Below are 26775 nucleotides of genomic sequence, written 5' to 3'. Positions count from 1 at the left end.
TTCTTTTTTTACATGATACTTCCTCGTTTAATTTAGTTTTTTATTTGATTTTATGACATTTGATGAGTTTCAAATGAATATTAAATTGGTGTAAATCAATGGTGGTTCTTTTTCTTGTTATATAAAATTTAGCATGAGTAACAAATCGAAAACCCCGAATAAACTGGGTTAAACGGAACCAATGACGATTCCAAGAATATTGTTTCATGGGTCGAAAAATTTTCTCGAGTTTAAATTACATTCAACCAAAGTCTATAATTGTTAATTATAGGTCAATTCAATTTTTAAAGGTTTCTTTGAAAAGTTAACCAGCAAAAATAATAGCTCTCAAATAATATGCTAAATGATTAAAGCCATGATTAAATTGGTCTCAAACAAGTAGATAGGAAGACAATATCGATCTAAAGGTCTCAGGTCCGAAACCTTCTAAATATTGGGTCAGTCTATATAGATTACAAGGCATGACCTTAACTTTAATCGGGCTCTCTGCTAGACGGTGAGATTGAGTCCCCAAAAATTAATTCAGGTGTGCGTAACCGTGCACGAATACTTTGAGTAATACTCCATCTCTAAGTACCTTTCAGCTTGCATATAAGCTAGGATGGGGTCATCAACCAAATTTAATGGGTTCATTTCTTGACCAGCATAAATGTATAGCATAATAATAGTAGTATTTCCATCTCTTCCCCGGGGTCAACCGACCCCACTATGTTGGCTATGGCGTTGCCTGTGAACAGAACCAAACCAAACTATTAATATTTGGTTTGGTTTGTAAAATGTTCAAACAAAAAAAATTTGGAAAAAAACCAAAACTGGACCAAACCGAATCATTTACCCCCTACATATACATACCCCCCTACATATACATACGTTGTAAGCCAAGGAAAAGAAAATCTTACATTTTTTGGTTGACAAATGCGTATTCATTTCCTTTGTCATTTTCCTGACCAAAATAACAGATAGAAGTGAATCAAACTAACCCTTGAACGTTTTTCTTTTTTCCCTTCTGTTATCTTTTCTTTTTTCTGTTGCCCCGCAAATAAATAAGATCTGTGTTGGACAAAATTAAGTATTTTCACCGTCCTTTTGGTTATTTTTCTGGAATTTCATAAGATTCACATTCAATTATTGGGTTAATCATTTATCTTGATTCTTGACGAATGAAATCTAAAAAATAAAAATTTATATTCAAAAGTCAGTAAAGAGAAAAGTTCCAAAAAAAAGAGTTTTCAACTTTTGATCATCTTATCCATACTTTTTTAATTTCGATCCATAAATTTTACTTATTCGATTTCTCTTGTCGAGACAACTGATTAATCCCAAAATTTCGAAGGATAAACAAAGACTCTCTAAAATATCAATAATACCCATCATCGTCTTTAAGAAAAATTAAGTGAAGCTATCAGTGGCTTGATTGCTTGCTTGTGAACTCCATCAGCACAAAAAATAAGAAATGCAATGAATAGGACCATGAGATTATAGAAATGTCCGCATAGAGTTGTTATAAAATGTTTCTAATTTGTTACTGTAGTGTTTTTGGAAATTTGGACAGAGTGATCGAATTTGATTAGACTAAATCAAGTTTTACTTAAGCTTACTAACCCAAAAAAAAGAAAAAAAAAAAAAAAGAGTTTTACTTTAGCTCTAATTATTGGGGACTTTGGCCGTATTTTGAATAATGAATTTACGGTAAGATTAATAAATTAAAAAAATTGGTCTTAGGTTCTCCAGCAAACCGTTTGGTCGGTTTTTGTACATTAGTCCATTCGGGTCCGTTTCTAGTTTTTTCCTAAAAAATTCTATTTTGATTCGGAATTGGATTTAGGGAACGGTTTGAAACCGACCCGATCCCAACATCTATAAGGTTAAACTCTCTCTCTCTCTCTCTCTCTCTCTCTCTCTCTCTCAGTGGTTAAGGTTAGAACAAAGAAGCTTGACAAATTTTGGGGATTTTACTTCTAAAGAAATTCGAGTGTTGATATTAAGGAGACTTTAAACCCTGAAATCAATTTAAAAAATGAGATTTATTGACCCTTACAATCTTTTTGGTTTGTTCCTTTCGTTGATCTATTTGTTTTGTCGATCACATTATGAATCAAACTGCTCTTTTTTAGATGGACGAGATACTCGTGAAGAAATTGCCCGTTCGCTGTGCCACAGAAGAAAATTATGTAGTGAGCCCAAAACAAAACAAAACAAGACAAAAACCGAAGTAAGAATGATCACACCAAAACAACTGCTCAGTTTGTTTGTAAAATGAACAATAACCGAACAGGCCAAACCAATTACACCCGTAATGAGTTTGTACCCAATTTGGTGTGTAACCTCTGTGTCGGTACATTTTCAGCTATTAGATTATTATGTCTTGAGATTTTCATTTTCAGATATGTGACTAGAAATGCACAGGAACATAGGTACACCACCGTACACCAAAAGTTGGGTACATATGAGAAGATGTGAAGTGTATGGCCAAGGTTTCCCTAGCATTTTTCTTTCCTTTAATAAAGCCAACCATCAATGATCCAAACACAGCCTTACCTGACAAAGACATGAGAGATTCCTAAATTGAGTTTCCAGTACTCTAGTTTTTTTCTGGTTTTGTACATTCGGATCCGGTCTACTATCATGTCTACAAACCCGGATATTTTCATGAAGTGATTACCCGCACGAGCAAAGTGACTTCAGACTTTAGAGCCTCGTACATCCTCTAGGGCACAATCCGAACGTGATCGAATCTACAAAAATGTGAAGGGAAAGCAAAACAAACGAACAAAAAAAGAAGATAAATTCAGACACCAATTTTCCCTTTCTCCGAGTATAACACTGCTATTGACTGGAACCATAACGTCACCCTTTCACGAATGAAAATAGTGCTCATTCAAACTTTTACTATCCACACGGAGTCAGAACAACCATCTCATCGTAATTCTTCAAAGAAATCTGACCCTAGGGTCACATAATCCCCCCCATAGGACTCTTTGCTCCCGTTCTTATTCCTTATTCTGCATTCCTATTTTCAATCCTCCCACTTTCACTAATTTTAGTAGCTTGGGAAAGGCATTTTCATGCTCTCACTCACGCTTGCCCATTACATGACTTAGATCTGACCCACTTGAAGTGGAAGAAATATAGCCTTCTCATGAAAGAGAACCAAAGGAAAAAACCACTCCTCCAGATCCAAGAAAAGGATTTAAAATGCTCGAATACAAGTGCATAAAATATGCAAACACTGCATTGTGATTAGCATAATAAATATGCCCCGTGTCATTTTACTGTTGTCCATTATGCTACCTGTTTAGCACAAAACATGCTCTCAAAAAACATGCCCAAGCAACACAATGAAAGCAACATAGCTATCATAGTAACTTATTCAATTATTAACACGAAGACATCCCAATAATAACTAGCAATGTTATCATCAGCTTACAAAGGTGCATGTCGTGTGCAAAACCGCGTGATCATAGCCCAACTGCAAAGAAACACCTCATCCCTCAGACTTGTGGCATATGAGATGCTAATCACATGGAGTATAAATAATCTAGAGTTCATTGCCCAATCAAATAAAAGTACCTGATACATGAGAATGAGCAAATTTAAAATGGTGATATTTTACCTCAAATTAAACTGGTACAGCTCCTGGCATTCGAGGGGATCCTACTGTATCTGGTCCTGACGGCCTCCAGGATCCACCATAACCCAGTCCCCTCATCGCTAAAAGCCTCTCAATCTCCTCAACTCTTCCTACTTTCCCAAATTCCTCGTTCAAAAATTCCCTCAATCCAGGAGCAACACCAACACCGTACCTCAACATATGACCCACTAACTCAATACTCAAGTCGAAGTTACCTTCCTTACAAAGCCCTTTAATCACCACGTCATAGCTCACTGCATCTGGTTTTGGATCTCTTTCACACATTTTTGTCAAAATCGGAGCACAGTAAAAAACTTTCCCATTCTCAATCAGTGCACTAAACCATCTATTGGCATATTCCGGAATCACTCTCAAGCCAGACTCAACCATCTTGGTATACTTCTGCAATGCATCATCAACCTTCCCCACCTTAAAATAAGCATCGATTAGGGTTCTGTATGTGTTAACATCCGGGGATAACGACTTGGACGTCAACTCAACAAACATCTTCTCTGCATCCTCCATCATCTCAAGCTCACAATACCTAGTGATAATGTTATTGTACCCTGCCACATCCATGGCGAATGGCTTCGACCCAGGCTTCTTCCCCACTTTCTTGAACACATCAAATGCCTCAGAGATTTGCCCCAAATTGAAACACTCGTTAACCATTATGTTAAAAGCGTCCGAATTGACCCCTTGGAAAGTGGGCGGGGTGTGAGTATCCAACATGGTTTCAAACAACGCCCAAGCCTCCATTTTCTTCCCGTGCTTAAGCAACACCTCCATAAGCACATTACAAGTCGCAGGAATCATCCTAAATTGTTTGTCAAGCAACGACTTGTACGATTCCATAGCTTCCTTCTCCCTCCCTTGATTAAAAAACCAATCCATAAACGTTGCATTCACAATCCCATCGTACACCAAACACCTCTCTTTCAGCTCGTCAAAAAACTCATTGGCCTTATCCAAGTTCCCCAAATTCAAAAACCCTAAGGTCAAATTGTTATAAACTTGTGAATCCGCCCCGTGCCCCTTATTTAACATTTCCCTTAGTAAGTCAACGGCTTCACCTATCCTACCCGCATCGACTAACCCTTTCGTTAAATGCCGATACGTCACATGTGAGGGACTAAACGGGGCATTAGCTATAATATGTCTGTAAACATTCAAACCCTCATCAACACGACCAGCATCACAATGAGTATTTATGAGCACGTTATAGGATACCACGTTAGGCACAATGTTAGATTGGTTATAGAAGAATTGAAAGAGGGCGACCGCGTCGTCGTACCGTTTGGCTCGGTACATGGAGGCCATGATGGCGTTGCAGGTGAAGACGGTAGGGCGGCAGTTGGAGAAGACCGACTGGCGGGCGACTACTGAGGCGTTGTCGAGGTCGCCGGCACGGATGAGGGACTGGACGCGGTTGTGGAGGTTGAGGCGCTTGCCGACGAGGGCGGAGGTGGAATCGGGGAGGCGGGGGGCGTTGGGGTCGGGCGGGGGGCGGGGAGCGGAGGGGTCGCGGCGGAGGGCATGGAGAGGGGGTTCGATGCGGAGGCGGCGCTTGCGGCGGCGGCGCTCGGCGGCGGCTTCCTCGGCAGATGAGAAGGCGAAGGAGCGGGTGGGGGTTAGGGAAGTGGGGGAAGGAGGGGGGAGAGAGAGGGTTTGGTTTGCGGCGGCGGCGGTGATGGTGGAGGAGAGAGAGGTTGACCGGCGGAGGGAGCGGAGAATGAGGCGGTAGAGAGTCATGGTTCTGATTGGGAGAGAGAGAGATGGTAAACCCTAGCTGCTGGAGTGAAAGGAAATGAAGTGAGGGGATAGATAGTAAACCCATTGGCCTCATTTCATTCGCGGATTGAAAATGATGGGATTAACTGTCCTGAGATTAATAGCATTATATTATTTGTCTTAGATTAATTTTATCCCCAATTTCACTCAATTTTATGTTTGATTCGTGTGGGATTAATTATGGAATAAGGAATAGGATTTTTTATAAAAAAATTCAAAAACATTTTTCGAAAAAAGAAACTTTTTAAAACAAATAATTTTGTGAAACATTTTTATTACAAAACAATTTGGGAAAAGTTTTTTTTTTGAACTAATTTAAAAAAAAAACAAATTTCTTAAAAAAGTTGAAAATCAATTTTCCGAAAGAAAAAAAAACTAGTTTTTGAAACTTTTTTTGAAAACATTTTTCAAAGAAAATAGTTTTTGAAATCATTTTTTGAGAAAAGAAAGTTTTAAAAACATTTTTCATATTTTTTAACAAAAATAATTTCTGAAAACATTTTTAAAAAACATGAAAGTTTTGAAAATAGTTTTTTTAAAAAAGATTTTGTAAAACATTTTCGAAAAATAAGAAAGTTTTGAAAATATATATTTTTAAAAAAAAGTTTTTTCAAAATAATTTCTGAAATTAATATTTTTTAAAAAAACCACCTCCCTCTAGGATTATTTAATACCCCCATATAGGGATAAAATTAATCTTGAGATTAATAATCCCGACAGTCATTTCAGGAGCCAAACGTGGGATAACTCAGGATTAAGTACATTTAGTCCTATCCTAAGTAGTTAATCCGCGAATCAAACGTGGCCTTTCGGTACAATTACCGAGTATGCCAAATGCATATGGCGTTGTGTGGTTTCACATTGGTATTCTACACAAATAATCGAAACCGTTCATGTAACTCTGCAAATTTGGGAACGTTAAATAAACATTTTTATTGAAAATTTAAATAGAGTCTCGCTTATTATTACAGCATAATTCTCACAAGAGTACATTTATTCAATCAATGGAGGAAAATTAGGGTTCATATCTACTACTCCGCCTGCTCCTCTATCCTAGCCAGCTTCTCAGCTCTGAAAGCCTCTTAGGTGTAGAGCTCACCCTGCTCCTCTACAAAGTTTGACACATTATATCAGTGTTGCATCCAGTATAATATGTCAGAGTTACAATAGTAACACCGTGAGCTACAAAAGTTTAGAAGAATAATCTCATACTCGCTAACCAAAAATTATAAACAATAGGGCATAGAAGTAGTATGTTAGCTCATGTAAATTCAGCGATTTCTAAAAAGCACATGCATATTCAACAACTTTCAATTCAGAGATTAACAATAACACGTGCACATTCACTATTCAACTGACGTCAGTGTCCGTGTAATCAGAGTTTCTCCTACGCAACATTTTCATAGACCATGTCATCATTTTGACTTCTTTTTTTTTTTCACATTAACATTTTCAAAATCGTTTTTACACACCCAACCTCGGTTCCGCTATTTCGGACTCCTGAGTATCTTTGCAATAGTTCTGCTATTTCAAGCTCCCATTGCCACATAATCACTTTGGCTCCTCTCCGCGGATAACCAAGTCACACCTCCAATGAGACAACCAATTCCGGCCCCATTGGCAACACATACATACATAATGGGCTTCCAAGTCCGACCACATTGCGGTCGCAAGAACATTTATTTTTCAAATCAACGTTTCCAAAATCATTTACACACACACAATGAGCTACCAAGTCCGACCACAATGCAGTCGTAAAAACATTTATTTTTCAAATCAACATTTTCAAAATCATTTACACACACACATTGGGCTACCAAGTCCGGCCACATTGCAGTCGCAAAAACATTCATTTTTCAAATTAGTATTTCCAAAATGATTTACACACACACAATGGGCTACCAAGTCCGGCCACATTGCAGTCGCAAAAACATTCATTTTCCAAATCAATATTTCCAAAATCGTTTACACTCCCAACCTCGGCTCCGCTATCCTGGGCTCCCACGTATCCTAACAATGGTTCCGCTGTTCCGGGCTTCCATTGGCACACAATCACATTGGCTCCTCTCCGCGGATAACTAAGTCACATCTCCAACGAGACTACCAAGTTCGGCCCCATTGCCAACACACACACAATGGGCTACTAAGTCCAGCCACATTGTGGTTTAAAAAACATTTCCTTTTTAAAACACATCTTTTCATTATTAACACCCTACTTGTTATGTTTCTAGACTTTCTCGATTTTCGTATCTCATTTTCATGCAAGGACCCCGCAGTTGGACTTTTCACATAAGAACACTATATACGGTGTCTCGTAAACATGGATCATTGATTATAATTTTGAAACTAAACTAGAATAATCAAATTAACAAGATCATCTAACTTTATGGTATTTTTCATGCTTAGTCCATCGACTAGTCTATAAATTCAACAAGATATACACATAACTTAACATCAAGTGTAACGCCCCAAATTTTGGGTACGTTAATAAAGCATTTTATTACATAAATAAAGAGAGTCTGGCTCATTATTACATCATCAACAAAGGGGTACATTTATTCAACAAGGGGGGGAAGTTAGGGTTCCTAACTACTGCTCCGTCTGCTCTTCCATCCTAGCGAGCTCCTCGGCTCCAAAAGCCTCCAACGTATACAGTTCCCCCTGTTCATCTATGAGGTCTGACACATTATACCGGCATCACCACCAATATAATATGTCAGGGTCACCAAAAGGTAACACCGTGAGCTACAACGCTCAATAGGAAAATCCTTATCCCAACCTTAATCTTATAAACAGTAAATAACAATGTATAACAATCACACATCCACATTCGACATTCATCTACCGTTGGTGTCCGTGATTTTCTGAGTTTCTCCTACGCGACTCATCGTAGACCATGTCACCATTTTCACATACCAATCAACATTTCCCAAAAATTATTTGTTTAACACACCCAACCTCGGTTCCGCCGTTCCGGGTTCCCGAGTATCCTCACAATGGTTTCGCTGCACCGGGTTCCCATTGGCACACAGAACTTGCATTGGCTCCTCTCCACGGATAACCAAGCCATACCTCACCATGGTTCCGCCGATCCGGATTCCCATGGGAACGCACACAACCTCACAATGGTTCCGCTATTTCGGATTTCTATTGGAACACACACAAAATTCACACCACACAATGGGTTACCACGTCCGGCCACATTGCGGTTTCCAAAACATTTCACCCTTTCAAAACACAACTCTTTATTAACCACACCCTAGGTGTCAGGTTTCTACTTCCTCGGTTTTCGTGTCTCGTTTTCATGCATAGACTTCGCGGTAGGACTTTCCACATAAACAAGCATTCATCAAAATCTTGAAATTTAACTAGCAAGATCATCCAACTCCATATTACTTGACATGCTCAAATTACCACTTGAATAAAATGCGAATAGTTCTAATCAAACGATAAAGTGTTCATTTTTTAAAAACGTTCTTTACTCCTTTATGGAAAGTTCAAATCAACACTTGTTTGTTCCGAGTGACAAATCGATTATTTCAACATACTTATACTTTCATTGGCAAGAATAAGTTTATGAACTATCATGCAACTCAAATTTTTTAAACAAAAGATAACCTTATCTACTTAAGAGAAAACGACAAAAGATGTTTCTACTTTGAACTAGGGTCGATTTACTTTCAACATACGATTCTATACTATACGTAGAGTTAATGGGCTAGGATTCCTACCTTACTTCTTGGCGGTGGTTGGCTACAGGGAATTGGTCGTCGGTTTTGCGATTCGGCGGCGTAACTGCTCCGGATTGCTTCGAAAGGAAGAGAGATAGACTTTTCTCTTCCTAGAAACAACTTGCTAACTAAACTAAGCTACTTTAAAGATCTAGTGGTGGTTTTGGAAGTGGTTTGGTGGTTGCTCTCAAGAACTTCAAGAAACTCAAGAAACTTTAAGCTTTTGAACTAAGAACACTTAGAATTTCTAGAGAGAAGTGAGAGCAAGAAGTGAATGTGTGAGTTCAAGCTTGGAGTGAGCTTGCTATTTATAGGCAAGGCTCTCCCTCTCCCCCCTCAAGGCCGGCCCCCTTTCTCTCTCTCTCCATATCTCATTTTTTAATTCAAGAAATCAAGCTTTCTTGGAAGATCAAAGTCTAGTCTTAGGCTTGCATGGCTAGGTTTAGTCCTTTGGATTGGTTTGGAAGATTTTGTGTAAAAGAAAAATAGTTTGTACAAGATTTGGTGATCAAAAGAGTACAATAGGACATTGGAAAATAAATTTACTTGAGAAAATATATCATCTTAGATTTGAAAGGATGTAAGAAGATCATGGTGAGGACAATCAATCTCTTTTCTTCTTCCTTGTTAGGACAAGTTTAGGTTATTCTAAAGGGTTTCTAGTCTTGCCTAGTTCATAGAAGACTAGTTAATAAATGAAAGAGTAAGGAAAAATTTAGATTGGATTGTACCAAGATTGAGTGAGAAATTGACCAAAAGAATTTGACTAGGTTGAGTGAGCAACACATGCACACACAACACTCTCTCCCCTCTCTCTCTCTCTCTCACAGCCCTCCTCTCTCTCTTGCATTGGTACACACACACACACACACACACACACACACATATATATACTATTATGTACAAGTAAGCATAAAAATAATATGTACTTATGGTACTAGTGATCAAAGGAGATTTTTCAATGCCAAGATTTTTAAATAAAGAATTCTTTTAGGCACATGTGTACTAGTAATTATTTATTCATCCAAATATAAATATATACACATAGGTACTATGTAATCTAGGTAGATCAAGACTCCCTATTAAATTAATCCAAATTGGTACAAAAATCCAATATTAAATAATATTAGTGTACCTAGGGAAATCTAGGGTTTTTAAGTCCAAAAGTACATACATAATATAATATAGGTATAACATCACATGGAAAATCTAGAAAATGAATTATTAAATAAACCCTAGTACTAGTTGAAAGATTAACCCTATTACCCAATGGATAATAAATCCCCTAGTAATTATTGACCAATGGACAAAAGAAATAAGGAGATTTTCATATTAAAATAACAAAATGTCCTTTAAGCATGCATAGAAATCTATTTTTTTTACTATATATTAGTACTTAACCAAATCTAGCAATGAATACCCTAAATATAAAATTTAGGGTTTCTATTATCCAATGAATAAAAGTTTTTCTAACTTCTATTGTCCAATGGTTAAAGAAGAAAACTAAAATAAATAAATAAAATAAATAATGATTTTCCAGTCTAGGGTTGGAAAGGTTCACAAGGCTCAAAGATGGTTAAAAAGGTCCATCTAGGATTAGGAAATTGTAACTAGGTGGATTGGGAGTTCGGTTTCTCCAACAAGTCGGTTAGAAGCTAACTAGACTTGCCAAGTAGGGCCTCTAGCTAAGAAATATACTTTTAAAGGACTAAAATCTAATTATGACGGATTATTGGAATTTGAAAGAGATTTAAAAGAAATCCAAGTAATAAAATTCAAATATTGAACGAAATTTTTATTTACCAAAAATCAGGACCGTTACATCAAGACAAGTAAATTAAGAACTAAAAATGTATACATACTCATAACCTCTTTCAAAAAAAAACTAAGTAATCATACTACCAATCAAACTATTATTTTTTACATTTCAAAAATCCGTTTTTCCTTCCTTTTTGAAAAGTTCAAAACAACATATATTTTCCAGAATAAAAGTTGAGATATTCAACATGATCATATTTCATTTCAAAATTTTAGAAAAACAAGTTTGCTAGCATTTTTTTTAATACTTTAACTTAACATACATTTTCAAACACAAAAAGAAAATATAACTAAAATTTTTACTAGAGAAAGTGAGTAGAAATATTCTACATGATCATATTTCATTTCAAAATTTTAGTAAAACAAGTTTGCTAGCTATTTTTAGTACTTTAACTTAACATGCATTTTTTTTCAAACACAAAAAAAATATAACTAAATTTTTTACTAGAGAAAGTGAGTAGAAATATTCTACCGTTCTTCTTGGCGGATGGTATGACTATGGAAAAGAAAATACGTCGACTTACGAAAGGTGAATGTGGCTATTGAACGAAGTGATTTCTTAAGGTGAACTTACGATAGCTTCGAAAGAGAAAGAAAAGACTTTCTTTCTCCTAGAAACAAAGTTTCCACCTATCAACTAAACTTTTTGGGTCGAGGGGTGATCGAGTGGTGGTTTGGTGGCGGCCTTGGGTTGAGTTTCTTGAAGAACTCAAGAACAAGGAAAGAACTCTAAGAACTACTTCAAGAACACTACAAGAATACTAAAATTTTCTAAAGAGAAATTTGAGGAATTGAAGGTGTGAGTTGAATGGCTTGACAAATGGTCCTATTTATAGGAAAGTGAGGACCTCTCCCCCCCCCCCCCCCCATATGGCTGGCCTCCCCCCCTCTCTCCTTTCCATGGTTTATTTGCTCCACGGTCATGTCCAATCCAGTTTTAAGCATCCCAAAGCCTTCCCCTCTCTTGTCAATTTTATCCTAAGTGCAAGACTATGTGATCATGAAGAATTTTTAAGACTTTAAAGGAGAATCCTAGGCAATTATATCCTAGTTAGTAAGTCTTACAAGTAAAAATAAATGATAAAAGAAATAGTCCTTCTCATGTTTAATCAATCCTAGGTTTAGATTGTATGTAAAATTAGGATGATTAAATGCTAGATTTTAGAAATTATGAATTGGTAAGTCTTCTCCTTGAAAGTGACAACACAATGTAAGAAATAGCTAAGACTTTCCTAGAAAGTCTATGTGTGTGTGTGTATGTGTATATATAGGTTTGATTAAAGTAGGCTAGTATGCATGTATACCTAGCAAAATCTTGGAAAGTTTACTTGTAAGACAAATGATAGGTTCAAGTCTAATTTTTTTTTTCTAGGCTTGCATGCATGACAAGTCTAGGAATACTATTTATGGAAGTAAAATGATTATTTCCTTAGGTTGAAAAGGTTCAACTAGGGTTTGGAAGAAATATCTCCTTGAAAGTGACCTTTCAATGGAGAGAAAGAACAATGCACTTTCTAGGAAAGTGATTTGTTTGATTAAAAAAGCACAATGATGGGTTTGATTGTCATGAGTGGGAAAAATGACAAGTCAAAGGAAAGTGAAATGATTAAAGGGTTGGTTTTTGTAACGACCCTGAATTTTGGTCTATAAAAATTTCGTTAAATATTTGAATTTTATTTGAATTACTTATTTTTTCTTAAGTGGCTATATGATTCTTGTTAATTTTTGTCGTAGTTAGATTTTGGTCGTTAGTTAACTCTCGACTAGAAACCCTACGTGACCAATTTAGTTAGTTTCCAACCGACTACTTGGAGGAACCAAGCAACCAACTTACCTAGTTACTAGATGAACCTTTTGAACCCTTTGGACCTTTTGAACCTTTGCCTTTGCCCATTGGTCCATAGTTGCTAGGGTAATCTTTGTCCATTGGACAATAGGCCTCCCATTTAAATATTTTGGTAAAGTACAAGATATAGTATTTTAATGGTGTATGTTCACATGTGCAAAGTACATTTATTCTTTGGGGATTCTCCCACCCCTCCATTATCCATTGGTTAATAACCACAAGGGTAATTTTTGTCCATTGGATAATAAACTTTTTATTATAAAAGTACATGTAGTCTTTTTAAAATCTTATTTTGAAATAAAAAGTACTTGTACTCTTTTGTCCAATGGTTATTAACCGCAAGGGAAATTATTATCAATTGGGTAATAACCGCTAGGGAAGTTAGTAACCCTTGGGTAATAAAGTCTTTTGACCAAATAAAGTACCGATGTGACTAGGAAATCTTCCAATAAAGTTGATTTGACTAGTCAACCTTTTCAACCCTAGAAATTACTTATTTATTTCCTTTTCTTAATTTGGTTTTATTCCTTGTCCATTGGACAATAAAAGTTAGGAGAACTATTATCCATTGGATAATAGAAACCCAATTCTTTATATTAAAAGGGTTTAATGAAAGATTTGAACAAAATACTATTATAGACTTTTATAAAAATTCTTTAAAGTACTTTTTGATTATTTTTACTATAAAAGTTTCCTAGTAGCTATTATCCATTGGACAATAAATGCTAGGGGGTTTATTATCCATTGGGTAAAAGAGTTATTCTTTCAACTAGTCATTTTTCCTAAATTCCCATGTGATGAAGTACCAATATTTTAATTTGAAAGTACTTATTAGCCTTAGTAGCCTTTAAGGCCTAAGATTCTTAAAAGTACCCTTAATATTATTTTGTATTGGGGTTTTGTACCCAATTGGATTTGTTTAATGGGAGGTGTGATCTACCTAGATTACAAAGTACCATAGTTTATTTATTTAAAGAGACATGTGCCTTATTGGATTTCTTTAAATAGGATTTTTGATTTGGAAAATCTTGTACTTTGTACCTTTCTTATTCTTTCTTGCATTTATATATGTATATATGTGTGTGTGTGTAGTGTACTAGGAGAGAGAGAGAGAGAGAGAGAGAGAGAGAGAGAGAGAGAGAGAGAGAGAGAGAAACCCGAGAGAGAGGGAGAGGAGAGAGAGGGCTGAGAGAGAGAGAGAGAGAGAGAGAGAGAGAGAGAGAGAGAGGGAGAGAGAGAGTGAGAGGAAGGAGGAAAGTGAGAGGAAGATTGGTTGTACCATGCTTGATCTTCCATTTCAAGTCCATGGGAGAATCTTTCCCCTAACCAAACTTAACTCCCATTTGTACCTCCATGCATTGTTTAGTACCCAAATCTTGTACCATTGTCCCCTTTCTTCCAACAAATCTCCCAAAGATCAAATCCAAGGACCAATCCTAGCCTTTATTAGCCTTAGACCTTGACTACAAGCTAAACCTAGATTATAATTACCTAGATTCACCTAAAAAGCCTAAGATCTTAGTTGATTACATAGCCTTACACCTAGGATATGATTGGACAAGGCATGGCTTGTCATGTGAGGTGATTTGATGACTTAATGGAGCAAAATCCATGGGAGATATAGAGAGAGAGAGGGCCGGCCATAGAGAGAGAGGAAGAGCCAAGAATTTTGCCTATAAATAGCACCCCATGTTTGCCATTCAACTCACACCTTCTCATTGCTCCAACTTCTCTCTAGAATTCTTGTTCTTTCTTTTGTTCTTCCTTTGTTCTTGAGTTCTTCAAGAAACTCATCCAAAGCCGCCACTAAACCACCACTCGACCACCCTTCGATCCAAAAGTAGTAGTAGTAATAGTCAAGTAGAAGTTTCGAGAGAAACCTTTCTCTTTCGAAGCTACCGGAGACCACCGTAGGAAGTTACTCCGCCCGACCACCGACGTACTTTCCGTAGCTGACTAACTTTCCGTAGCCGACCTACCGCCAAGAAGAACGGTAGATTATCCCTATCTACTACTCCTAATTATATGTAGTTCATCCTTACGTACTTATCGTTTGATTAGAAGTATTCGTATTTTGATCTTTAAGATAGTTATGAGTATGCGTATATGAGTTGCTTGTATTACTTGTGGTATGTGATAAAGCATAAGTGATTTCACTCCAAAGACGTCCGTACATGTGGCATTGTGCTTTGAATAAAGCATAAGTGATACACTCCACGGGCGTCCGTACATGTGGCGTTATGCTATAAGTAGTAATTAAGGGTGATGAGTAATATAGAATTGGATGATCTTGTTAGTATGTTTCATGCTTACCGCGGAGTCTATAAATGTAACGAGACACGAGAATCGAGAAAGTAGAAATATGACACCTAGGGTGTGGTTAATTAAAAGAAATGTTTTCCGAGGAAGGAAATATTTTTGAAACTACGTAATGACCGGTTTTGGGTGGCATTATGTGAGTTGTGTGCGTGTGTAAAAGAAACATTTGAAAAGGTTTTTGAAATGTTTTGAAAACCGCAATGTGGCCGGACGTGGTAGCCCATTGTGTGATGTGTGTTTTTTTTGTGTGCGTTCCCATGGGAACCCGGAGCGGCGGAACCATGGTGAGGTATAGCTTGGTTATCTGCGGTACGGAGCCAATGCAAATATTTTTGTGTGCCAATGGGAACCCGGCGCGGCGGAACCATTGTGAGGATACTTGGGAACCCGGCGCGGCGGAACCAAGGTTGGGTGTGTAGCTTGGTTATCCGCGGTACGGAGCCAATGCAAATGATTTTGAAAGTTGAGTGTGTAGCTTGGTTATCTGCGGTACGGAGCCAATGCAAATGATTTTTGAAAGGTTGTTTTGTAAAAATGAAATTGTTGACACAGTCTACGATGAGTCGCGTAGGAGAAACCCGGAAATCTTGGACACCAACGATAGATGATTAATGAATGTGGATGTGTCATTGACTAACTATGTATATACTTATCGTGTGGAAATTCATGTTGTATTATAACTTTGTTTGTAAGTTAAGGTTGGTGGGTAAGGTTTACCCTATTGAGCTTTCGTAGCTCACGGTGTTGCCTTTTTGGTGACCCTGACATATTATATGGGTGGTGACGCCGGTATAATGTGTCAGATTTTGTAGATGATCAGGATAAGCAGATCACCGTGGAGGCTTTTGGAGCTGAGGAGCTGGCAAGAATGGAGGAGCTGAGGAGCTGTAGTTAGGAACCGTAGAACCCCCTTCATTTGTGTAAATTTTGAACTCTTGAGGAGTTTTGTTGTAATAAGAGCCAGACTCCATTTGATGTTATCAATAAAATGTCCTTTTAACGTACCCAAAATTCGGGGCGTTACAGTTTTGACTTTTGAAAATGACCTGTCAATGCAAAAAGAATGAATATGTTAGAACTATGGCTCATATGTTAAGTATGAAGAGATACTAAGGAGTTCTAGAAAGAAGGCCAGATGCGGGAGCGTAGCGGAGCGATGGCATATGGCCCATCGCTGATGATCCAATGAAAGTAGACTGAGCCAAAGGCCTAGGCGTTCCGTAATTGGAGGGTGCGGGGGGCAACGACTTCACCGGTACGGTTCGATTCGTACAGGGGTATTTTTGGGATACAGACCAAATACCATATTAGGGTTAGAATAGAGTCAGTATAAATACTCTATGTTGTAAACCTTAATTCATACTGTGATAATAAAGAACAGCAGCCGCTCTCGCTCCCGTGGACGTACCCAGTTTTGGGGAACCACGTATATATTTGTGTTGATTCTTTACTGTTTATACTCGTAAATCGTGTGTGTGTGTGTGTCGATCCTAACAAGTGGTATCAAAGCAACAAGTTGTTTTAGATCACACAGAAGAACGATGTCATCTAGTTCATCTGTTTCGAAGTTCGATGTGATGAAGTTTGATGGAACTTCGAATTTCAGATTGTGGCAACAGAGGGTAAAGGATCTGTTGGTGCAGTAGGGCTTGTACAAGGGGTTGAAGGCGAAGCCAGAAACTATGTCAAACGACGATTGGGAAGAACTACAGATGAAGGCGGTGAGTATGATTCGTCTGTGTCTTGCAGACGAAGTCATGTATCACGTGTTGGGTGATGAATCGCCGGCTGGGGTCTGGACTAAACTGGAGAGCAGGTATATGTCAAAGTCATTGACGAACAAACTGTTTTTGAAGCAGAAATTGTTTGGGTTGAAGATGGTCGAGGGTGCTGATCTGATTCAGCATATCAACACGTTCAATTAGGTTTTGAGTGACCTGCAACGGATTGACGAAAAATTTGAGGAAGAAGACCAAGCGCTGACGTTACTGTGTTCACTACTGATTTCTCTCGAAACCCTAATTACAACTTTACTCTGGGGGAAAGAAACCCTAGAACTGGAGGAAGTCATTGCAGCCCTTCTGGCATATAATCAACGCAAGCAACAAACAGAATCGCTGCAGGGTGAAGGTCTGGTGGTTAAGGGGTACGGGGATTGTGGCAGGAAGAATGAGAGGGGTAAATCAGTTTCAAGGCGTGGGAGGTCTCAGTCAAAGAACAGGTCCGAGGGCACGTTTGAGTTCAAGTGTTACAGGTGTCATGAACCGGGGCACATTAAGAAAGACTGTTTGCAAAATGGTAAGGGAACTGACTGGAAGAAGAAGGGAAAGGCAGGGGAGAGGAAAGATGGATCAACTTTTGCAAACATTGTGGAGCAGGAGTCAGATGATGGTGATATGCTTTCGGTCTCAGCAAGTTCATATCACATGGCAGATTCGTGGATTATGGATTCAGCATGTTCTTTTCACATATGTCCTATCAAGGAATGGTTCAACACATATAGGTCAGTGGATTGTGGTAATGTTCTTATAGGTAACGATGCATCGTGTAAAGTCATAGGAATAGGCACAATAAAAATCAGAATGTATAATGGTGTTGTGAGAACTTTGGGAGATGTTAGACATGTTCCAGAATCGAGAAAGAATTTAATTTCGTTGGGAACCTTAGACTTCAATGGCTGTGGGTATAAAACATAGGGTGGAGTCATGAAGGTAATGAAGGGTGCTATGGTGATGATAAAGGTTTGTAAAGTTTTCGGTAATATTTACAAGTTGGTAGGGAGTACAGTTGTAGGTGGAGCTGCTGCCACTACAACAGACGATACTGATGATACTATGCTTTGGCATATGCGGTTGTGGGATGTAAGAGCTGCATAAGAGGAATCTGCTGAAAAGGGTTAAATCTTGTAAATTGGATTTCTGCAAGTTTTGTGTTCTGGGGAAACAGTGTAAGGTGCAGTTTAGGAATGCAACTCATAGAATTGGGGGTGATAGAAGCACCAGACTGCTTAGACTCAAAAGAGAACGTCCGCATCATCTAACTAGTCTGATCTAGCAGCTAGCAATAGGGCCAATGAGAAAGCGGCATCCTTTATTGATTGAGCTAACAGAGGGCATTGAAGGTACCCCTCTCCATTTTGGGAGTCTTCTATCATTTCCTAAAGGATCGAAGGTTCAGTGATCACTTACGAAAATTCTACGGAAGGACGGAGAATAAACCTAAATTCTGACTTAAGAGTTGGAAGTGTAACTACGGGGGTTCGGGAATAAAAACCTGAAACGTGTTACTTGCTTTTAGTGTTAGAGCATGCTAGGCTAGATAAGAATGGATAAGATGGGCAGCTGGTCGACGAGCTGAGGAGAAGAAAGAGTCTCTTCTCTCTTCTTGTGAGGACTGCCATTTACCTTCTTCATGTACTTGTAGCTCTAGTTAGAGGTTAGCTTCCCCTATTTACGGTCATAAGAACCAGTGCAGCGAAGTACTTCCTCGCAAGCAAGGCCTATCTTTGGTATAACGCCAGGCGAGCGTTCCTACCCCACCCACCGCCCTGGGGTCGGGCGAGAAGTCTTCATCACTTTACTTTCATTCGTCAACAGACCTTGGACACTCACCATCTGTAGAATCAAAGGAAACTGGAACAACGATTCCAGTTGAAACCAGATCCACCTTCGAACATTAGGTTACAATAGCAGCCTAACCTGCCTTCATTTTGATGAAATCATCTGGTCAAGCAAGCAAAGACCACACCCTTCGGCCTTGAAGATGCGGTGAGGCTCCTCCACTTTAGTATATCCCCTTTTTTGAGAAAATCCCCCTCTCATCCAGAATTTACAACAACTGATACTGAAGTCCACGAAAAATGACTCAGTTGGAGGGAGAAAAAATGAATAACTACCCCAAAAAGGGGAAAAAGAAGAAAGAAGCCGCATTGAATCAACTTCCGTAACCTTATAATGGGCTGGCTTAAAAAAAAAACTAAGGAAAGGTGGGGAAGGTTAAGGTAACCTAAAGTATAAAGCCATGGCATCGTACTTTCTCCCACGCTATTAACGCAGGAATAGGACGAATAGCACCCGTCAAAAGGAATTAAGATAGGATGGTTCAATCTTTTAACCCGACGGAGACTTTCTTCCTCCGTAAGAACAGGGGGAATATAGTAGTGCCTTTCTTTCCGAACCCGGCCAATTTAGCTACTTGCATACGTATATGATAAAGGTCGTGATAGACACAAGACATATAAAGTCTGCTTGGGAAGTTCAATCTCGTTATGAACGGAAGCTCCAATTGATCAGTTCCTAAAGAGCCACTACAAGAAAAATGAAAATTAGTGACGAAAAAGTGGCGACAAAATTTAATTTTGTCACTAAAAGAGTATATTTGGCGACGAAAAAATAAATTCGTCACTATTTTGATAACTTTCGTGACGAAATAATTTCGTCACCAATTATGCCTGTTTAGCGACGAAAAAAATATTTTCGTCACTAAAGGTACCCATTTGGCGATAAAATATATTTTTCGTCACCGAAAGCTTAAAAAAGGTGACAAAATTATTTTTTGTCGCCAAAGATAATCATTTGGTGACAAAAATTAAATTTCGTCGCCAAATGTGAGCAATTTAGTAACGAAATATTTTTTTCGTCACCAAATGCTTAACTTTGGTGACGAAAAATAATTTCGTCACCATTTTAACGCTTTCAGCGACAAAAAATATATTTCGTTGTCAAATGGGTACCTTTCGTGACGAAATTTATGAATTGTGCTTTGTCACTAAATGTATTTCGGACATAACTCTTTACTAAAATCTCCGATTGAGATAATTCAAATTGGGTTTGAACAATAACTCAATTGCCTACAACTTTCATGTTTATCAAAATTGCTAATTTTAATGTTTAAAGGTCCAAAATTACATTCGAAATATATTTTCATGTTAAACATATGTGTTATATATTAGATATTTCAAATATTTATTGAAAAGTGTGTGTAGTGCAGTTGGTTGGAGCTTGCGCGAAAAACTCAAGGGACTCGGGTTCGAAACCCAGTAGGAGCAAGAAAGATGAATTTCTTTTCCTATATAAAAACATCTTTCGCGACGAAAAATTTCATCACCAATGTGACCTATCGGTGACGAATTTTTTTGTCGTCAAAAAGCACAATAAGCGAGGAAAAAAGTTTCGTCACCAATTATTCACTTTTTGGTGACGAAATATTTCGTCATCAAAAGGCACTATAGGTGACGAAAAATAGATTTCGTCACCAGGTAGGAATCCTCGACAACCTTTAGTCGACAAATTTTTTTTCGTCACCTATATTATTTGTGACGAAAAACATGCAATTTATGACGATTTTCATTCGTCACCCAATTGAATTTTTCTTGTAGTGAGCAATCTAATCAGTGAACTCTCATAAGGCAACTCGAAGTGTACATCCAACTATTGAATGTAGCAAAAGAAGACGCAAACTGTCTCATCGCAAATAGCTATCCGCTTTTGCGGATTGATCAGCCCCGCTAACCCTTTCGTTTCGGGACCTGGTGTGGAGAGGGAATGCCTCTTTGCTAATACGGCCCGAAAATCCACCTTGCTAAACCACTTAGAACCCCTTTAGTCGAATAGACAAAGAATTGGAAAATTCATTATTATTTATATATTGTTATAGGCTGTCAGAAAGATGCTCGGAAACAACATCGAAGCTAGAAAGAGCACCTCTGGATGCCCCAACTTGAAACTCCGTGGAAACTAATCACTAAACAGCAAAATACAATGAAAATGGTTTGGATACTAGATAGGAAACAGAACCGAAAGCTTTGGAATAGATATCAATCATCCCAAGCTTGCTAATTAAACCATTTTTTCCCAGTGCCCTGGGAAACACATTTGCTAGCGGATCTTCTGAATGCATGAATGGTATCCTGATGAAATGACAGTCGACTTCAATCAATGTGTTTTGTCCTCTCGTGGAAAACTCGATTGGACGAGATATGGATGGCTGCTTGAAACTCGCAATGGTTGAGCATGGTCTCATCAACCCATAGACCTATCTCGGTCATTAAGGTCCTCAACCAGACAAGCTCATAGAATGCATGAGCCATCGTCTGTACTTGGCTTCCGCGCTTGATCGAGCAACAACTACTTGCTTTTGACTCTTCCACGTCACCAGGTTCAGGTTACCCCCAAAAAATATAAAATATCCGGAGGTTGATCTCTTATCTGATGGAGATCCGGCCCAGTTAGCATCGGAAAGGGCAGAGACACGAAGGTGGCCATTGGGCGCATAGAGGATCCAACGGCTAGGGGCGGATTTTAGGTACCTAAAAATTTGAAAGATTGCCCCCAATGTGGAGCTCGAGGAGCATGCATAAACTGACTAATGACTCCAACCTGCTCATGGCTAGGATCCACCTTGATCCTTGCCGGATGCATATACGAGCTGTCCTTATATATGATTTATGCCCAAAAGTGGCACAGCACGAAGGAAAAGAGTAATGCCCGAAACACAAGTCAAGTAGTCGAGCCAGAACGAATGACTTTGCTGAAAAGAAAGTGCCATCAAGAATGACTAGTGCAAGAAAGAAGGACTCGGAATGAATAACAAGATTTATTGACAGAAAGGAGTACACGAAAAACATGCACCAATGCCCTGAAAGACATTGACCTGAACGAGGTACTGAAAGAGAGTGAGTAGAGTCAGAAGGAATCGATCCGACCACAAGCCCCTCCACATCCCATTCCGAACTAGACGAGCCAGAAGGCAGCGAAGAAGAAAGATAGGATTGGCCAAAATGGGTGCTGGAAAGAGTCGAGTTGATTTACAGGTACAGGTACAGGTACAAGTACCAAAAGGAATAACTAGAGCCAGATACTAGGGCCGGAAAGACATCTTCCCCGAATGCTGACTGCTCACTGCTCTCCGGGGGCGGGAAGGAAGAGGGAACAGGTAGGAACACCAGAAGGAGTGGGGAAAAGGGACTATGTGCCGATAAAGACATGCATCGAAGACCAGAAAGAAGAGGTCTAAAAAACAATTGATACGTGCTAGAAAGAATGACTTGGCAGAACAGAATTACATGTACCAAAAGAAAGATCAATGGAAACAATTACCCTTTCATCTTCTGGCAGCTTCTCTGGTAGAGGTAAAGGGGGAGATCGTTCCCGCACAAGATCATAGCATCGAAACAGAAGACCATACTTGTTATATATAGATAATTGGTCTTTTCGCTCGGGCGTAAAGCACGCAGCAGGAGGATCAAAAAGAACCTCTACAGGTTGCCATAAGTCTTGTAACGCCCCCAAATTTTGGGTACGTTTATGAGGCATTTATTACATAATAAAGAGAGTCTGGCTCATTATTATATCATAAATACATCAATAGTAAAGGGTACATTTATTCAACAAGGAAGGAAACTAGGGTTCCTAATACTACTCTGCCTGCTCTTCCATCCTAGCAAGCTCCTCTGCTCCAAAAGCTTCCACGGTGAACTGTTCGTCTTGAACATCTACAAGGTCTGACACATTATACCAGCGTCGCCACCGATATAATATGTCAGGGTCACCAAAGGTAACACCATGAGCTACAAAAGCTCAGCAGAACAATTCCATACCCGCTAACCCATAACTTACAAACAAAAGTTTATATACAACAGACAATAACAATCACACATCCACATTCATTACTTAGCGTTGGTGTCATGATCTTTTGAGTTTCTCCTACACGACTCGTCGTAGACCATGTCATCATTTTTATATATCGTTCAACATTTCCACAATCATTTTTGAACACACCCAACCTCGGTTCTGCCGTTCCGGGTTTTCGAGTATCCTCACAATGGTTCTGCCGCACCGGGTTCCCATTGGCACACAAAACTTACATTGGCTCCGTACCGCGGATAACTAAGCAATACCTCACCATGGTTCTGCTGCTCCGGTTTCCCATGGGAACGCACACAACCTCACAATGGTTCCGTTATTCTGGATTCCCATTGGAACACACACAACCTCACAATGGTTTCGCAATTCCGAATTCCCATTGGAACACACAACCTCACAATGGTTCCGCTGCTACGGATTCCCATTGGAACACACACACCCAACTCATATTATGCCACCAAAACCGGTCATAATGTAGTTTCAAAAATATTTCCTTGAAAAACATTTCCTTTCATTAATCAAACCCTAAGTGCCATGTTTCTACTTTCTCGGTTCTTGTGTCTCGTTTACATGCAAAGACTCCGTGGTAGGACAAAAGTAAGCATGAAACATTCTAACAAGATCATCCAACTCTATAATATACCACAAGTAACACAATCGATTCATGTATGCAAGCTCATACTCCTTGAAATATCAAAATACGAATACTTCGATTCAAATAGTAACGTTTTAACTTTCAAAAACCTTTCTTTCTCAAAGATCAACATACGTTTCACTTGGAATAAGTAAGTAAGTAAGTAAGTAAGTAAGGATTTCCTTACCGTTCTTCTAGGCGGTAGTAACGGCTTACGGACGGTAATCGGCGGTCGGACGGAGTAACTTCCTACGGGAGCTTCCGGTAGCTTCGAAAGAGAAAGGTTTCTCTCGAAACTTGACCTTGGCTATTACTACTACTACTTTTGGATCGAGAGGGTGGTCGAGTGGTGGCTTTGGATGAGTTTCTTGAAGAACACAAGAAGAACTCAAGAACAAGAAGAACAAAGGATTTCTAGAGAGAGAAGTTGAAGAATGGAAAGGTGTGAGTTGAATGGCATGGAATGGCTTGCTATTTATAGGCAAAACCTTGGCTCTCTCTCTCCTCTCTTCAAGGCCGGCCCCCCCTCTCTCTCCATAGCTCAAAATTTGACACTTGTCATGAAATCTTGGAAGATCAAAGCCTAACCCTAGGCTTGCATGGCTAAGATTTGTACCAAGGATTTGGTTGTGGAAGATTTTGGAAGATTTGATGGAGAGAAAGGATAACTTGTACAAGATTTGGTCTTTAAACAATAATAGAAGGACAATTGGGAGGTAGATTTAGGCTAGGAAGAATATTTACCCATGGATTTGAAAGGATGAAGAAGATCATGGAAGGTACAACCAAATCTCCTTCTTTTCTTCTTCCTCTCTCTCCCTCCCTCCCTCTCTCTCTCTCGGCTTCCCTCTCCCTCTCTCTCTCGGCATCTCTCTCTCTCTCTCTCTCTCTCTCTCTCTCTCTCTCTCTCTCTCTCAAGTACACTATATATATATACACATATAATAACATAAAAGTACAAAAGTACTAGATTTTCAAATCCAAATACCCCATTAAAGAAATCTAATTAGGCACATGTTTTGATTAAACTAATAGATATTGTACTTTTGCAAATCTAGGGTATTGATACACATGTACAAATGCCCAATATTTAAATATAGAAGTGGTAACAAGTACCCCAATTAAATAATAGGCTAGGATTCTCTCTATTAAAATAATAATAAAGTACAAGTACTATTTTATTCAATAAAGTACTTTGGAAAATCTAGGGTTTAGATATACCCCAATATTTTAGTGCAATAAATCACATGGGAAATCCATACTTGTTTATTTAAATAAAACTTTGTACCTTGTTGGAAGATTGGGGCTATTACCCAATGGGTAATAGTTTTCCTAGTGGTTAATAACCAAAGGATAATAGAAGGGTGGGAGAATCCCCAATAAACAATGCATATATGTACTTTGCACATGTGGATATACACCATTAAAATACTATATTTTTGTACTATCAAAATATTTTAATGAGAGGCCTAATGTCCAATGGACAAAGATTACCCTAACATTTATTGACCAATGGGTAAAGGCAAAAGGTTCAAAAGGTTCATCTAGTAACTATGTGAGTTTGGTTGCTCGGTTCCTCCAAGTAGTCGGTTAGAATCTAATTCGATTGGTCCCGAAGGACTAGAATCTAATTACGACAGAATACTGAAAGTAAAAATAAGTAATTCAAATAAAATTCAAATATTTAACGAAATTTTTACCTTCCAAAAATCAGGGCTGTTACAAGTCTACACTCATGCTTGAGTACTAAGAGACATATTCAATCATAGATTTCACCCACCATTTGATACTGAGCTCCTCAGTGAGGTATTCTGCTTCATTAAGTAAGTAAAGGAAGGTCTTTAAGGCAAGCCAGAAAGAAGGGAGCTAGCAAGGAAAGGAAGGGAAGGAAGCTAGCAGGAGCCAGAATCAGACCCGTAAGCCAGACTAGTTTACGAAGGCAATCCAATCTGTTGAATCCGACTTGAAGTAAATTCCCGCAAACATGCCTACCTGCACTTGAACCAGTACCAGAACCAGAACTGTAAGCTTGTGAAGGGCAAGCAAGTTTATGAAGCTAGTAACAACCAAAACTGAAAGTAGAATGTAATAGCTCGACCTTAAGGGGGGAAATAGCTCGACTTAAAAGGAGAGGAGGAGCAGAACAAGGGACACCGGAACTGAAAGCTCGGGCTCGGGAAGTCAATTAGACTTCTCCCGAAGTTACGGGGTCATTTTGTCGAGTTCCTTTGACATGGTTCTCTCAAGCGCCCTAGTATACTCTATTGTTCACCTGTGTCGGTTTGGGGTACGGTCAGTTCACCGGGAGGATCACCCTCCCAATTCGAAGTTTTTTCCTGGAAGTTTCCACCTTGTTGACTATGACAACAGTCGTGACTATAAATAGACTTGCGACTATGGCAGGGCGGTACACTCTGCTCTCTTGCGACCCCTACTGTTGCCAAACTACGTCGAGAGTTTCGCCTTTTGAAGCGCCAGTCGCGTAGGGCGACCGGGCCAGGCCGAGTCAGAAAGGCTTTGATGACTCAAGGTTCATATTAGGGAAAGGAGAGTGAGGGGAAGAGGGGGCAGCCCTCGGCCCGATCATCCAATTCGCTCCAACAGACAGGCATGGTTCTGTAGTCAAAGCAACTTTGTCACTTTCGTGTACCCATCGGACGGCGGCCCTTTCAGGGGTTCTTTAGGGATCGATTCACTCTGTGTAGATTGACTGAACGCAGAAAACCTTCCACTGGTAGGCGATCGTGTTTTTCACAGGATTTCTCGTTACTCATGTCAGCATTCTCACTTCTGATATCTCCAGGTGTTGTCACCAATAACCTTCCCCAATTGACAGAACGTCCTGCTACTGACACTTGAAAAAGCAGCTTTCAAGGTCTCGTCGCTTCGGTGAATCACTTAAGCCCTGATACATTTTCGGTGCCATGGAGCTAGACTAGTGAGCTATTACGCTTTCTTCAAAGGATGGCTGCTTCCAAGCCCACCTCCTGGTTGTCATCGCTCGATCACTTCCTTTTCCACTAAGTGATTGCTTAAGAACCTTAGCATACGATCTGGGCTGTTTCCCTCTTGACTTTGGATCTTAGCACCCAAAAAGTCTGTCTGTACAAACGATCTAGGCTTGTATTTGGAGTTTCCCTGGGGTTGGTAAGGCGAAATGGGGCCACCCTAGCCCATTGAGTGCTCTACCTCGGGCCATCGACATCATATGCTCTACTGAAATAGATTTTGCAGAAAACCAGCTATATCCGATCTTGGTTAGCCTTCCACCCTTAGCCACAAGTCATCCCTGTATTTTGCCACATACGTGGGTTTGGTCCTCCAAGGCCTATTAGAGCTCTCTTCAACCTGCTCATGGCTAG

General features: G+C 39.1%; 1 protein-coding gene across 1 annotated transcript; it reads right to left on the bottom strand.

Annotated features, from left to right (window-relative positions):
- Positions 1–3339: 3339 nt before the first annotated feature.
- On the bottom strand, positions 3340–5452 carry LOC131326230 (pentatricopeptide repeat-containing protein At1g10270-like). The gene has a single exon (XM_058358926.1). The coding sequence runs from the start codon at positions 5381–5383 to the stop codon at positions 3620–3622; it is 1764 nt and encodes a 587-aa protein (XP_058214909.1). The 5' UTR covers positions 5384–5452; the 3' UTR covers positions 3340–3619.
- Positions 5453–26775: the final 21323 nt, after the last annotated feature.

This window comes from Rhododendron vialii, chromosome 5a, assembly GCF_030253575.1.
Source record: "Rhododendron vialii isolate Sample 1 chromosome 5a, ASM3025357v1".
NCBI classification, from domain to species: domain Eukaryota; kingdom Viridiplantae; phylum Streptophyta; class Magnoliopsida; order Ericales; family Ericaceae; genus Rhododendron; species Rhododendron vialii.
This window is presented reverse-complemented; position numbering and strand designations above follow the sequence as displayed.

What these genes read in the sequence shown, in the direction of transcription:
- LOC131326230 (XM_058358926.1), bottom strand. Translation starts at nt 5,383, where the DNA reads ATGACTCTCTACCGCCTCATTCTCCGCTCCCTCCGCCGGTCAACCTCT.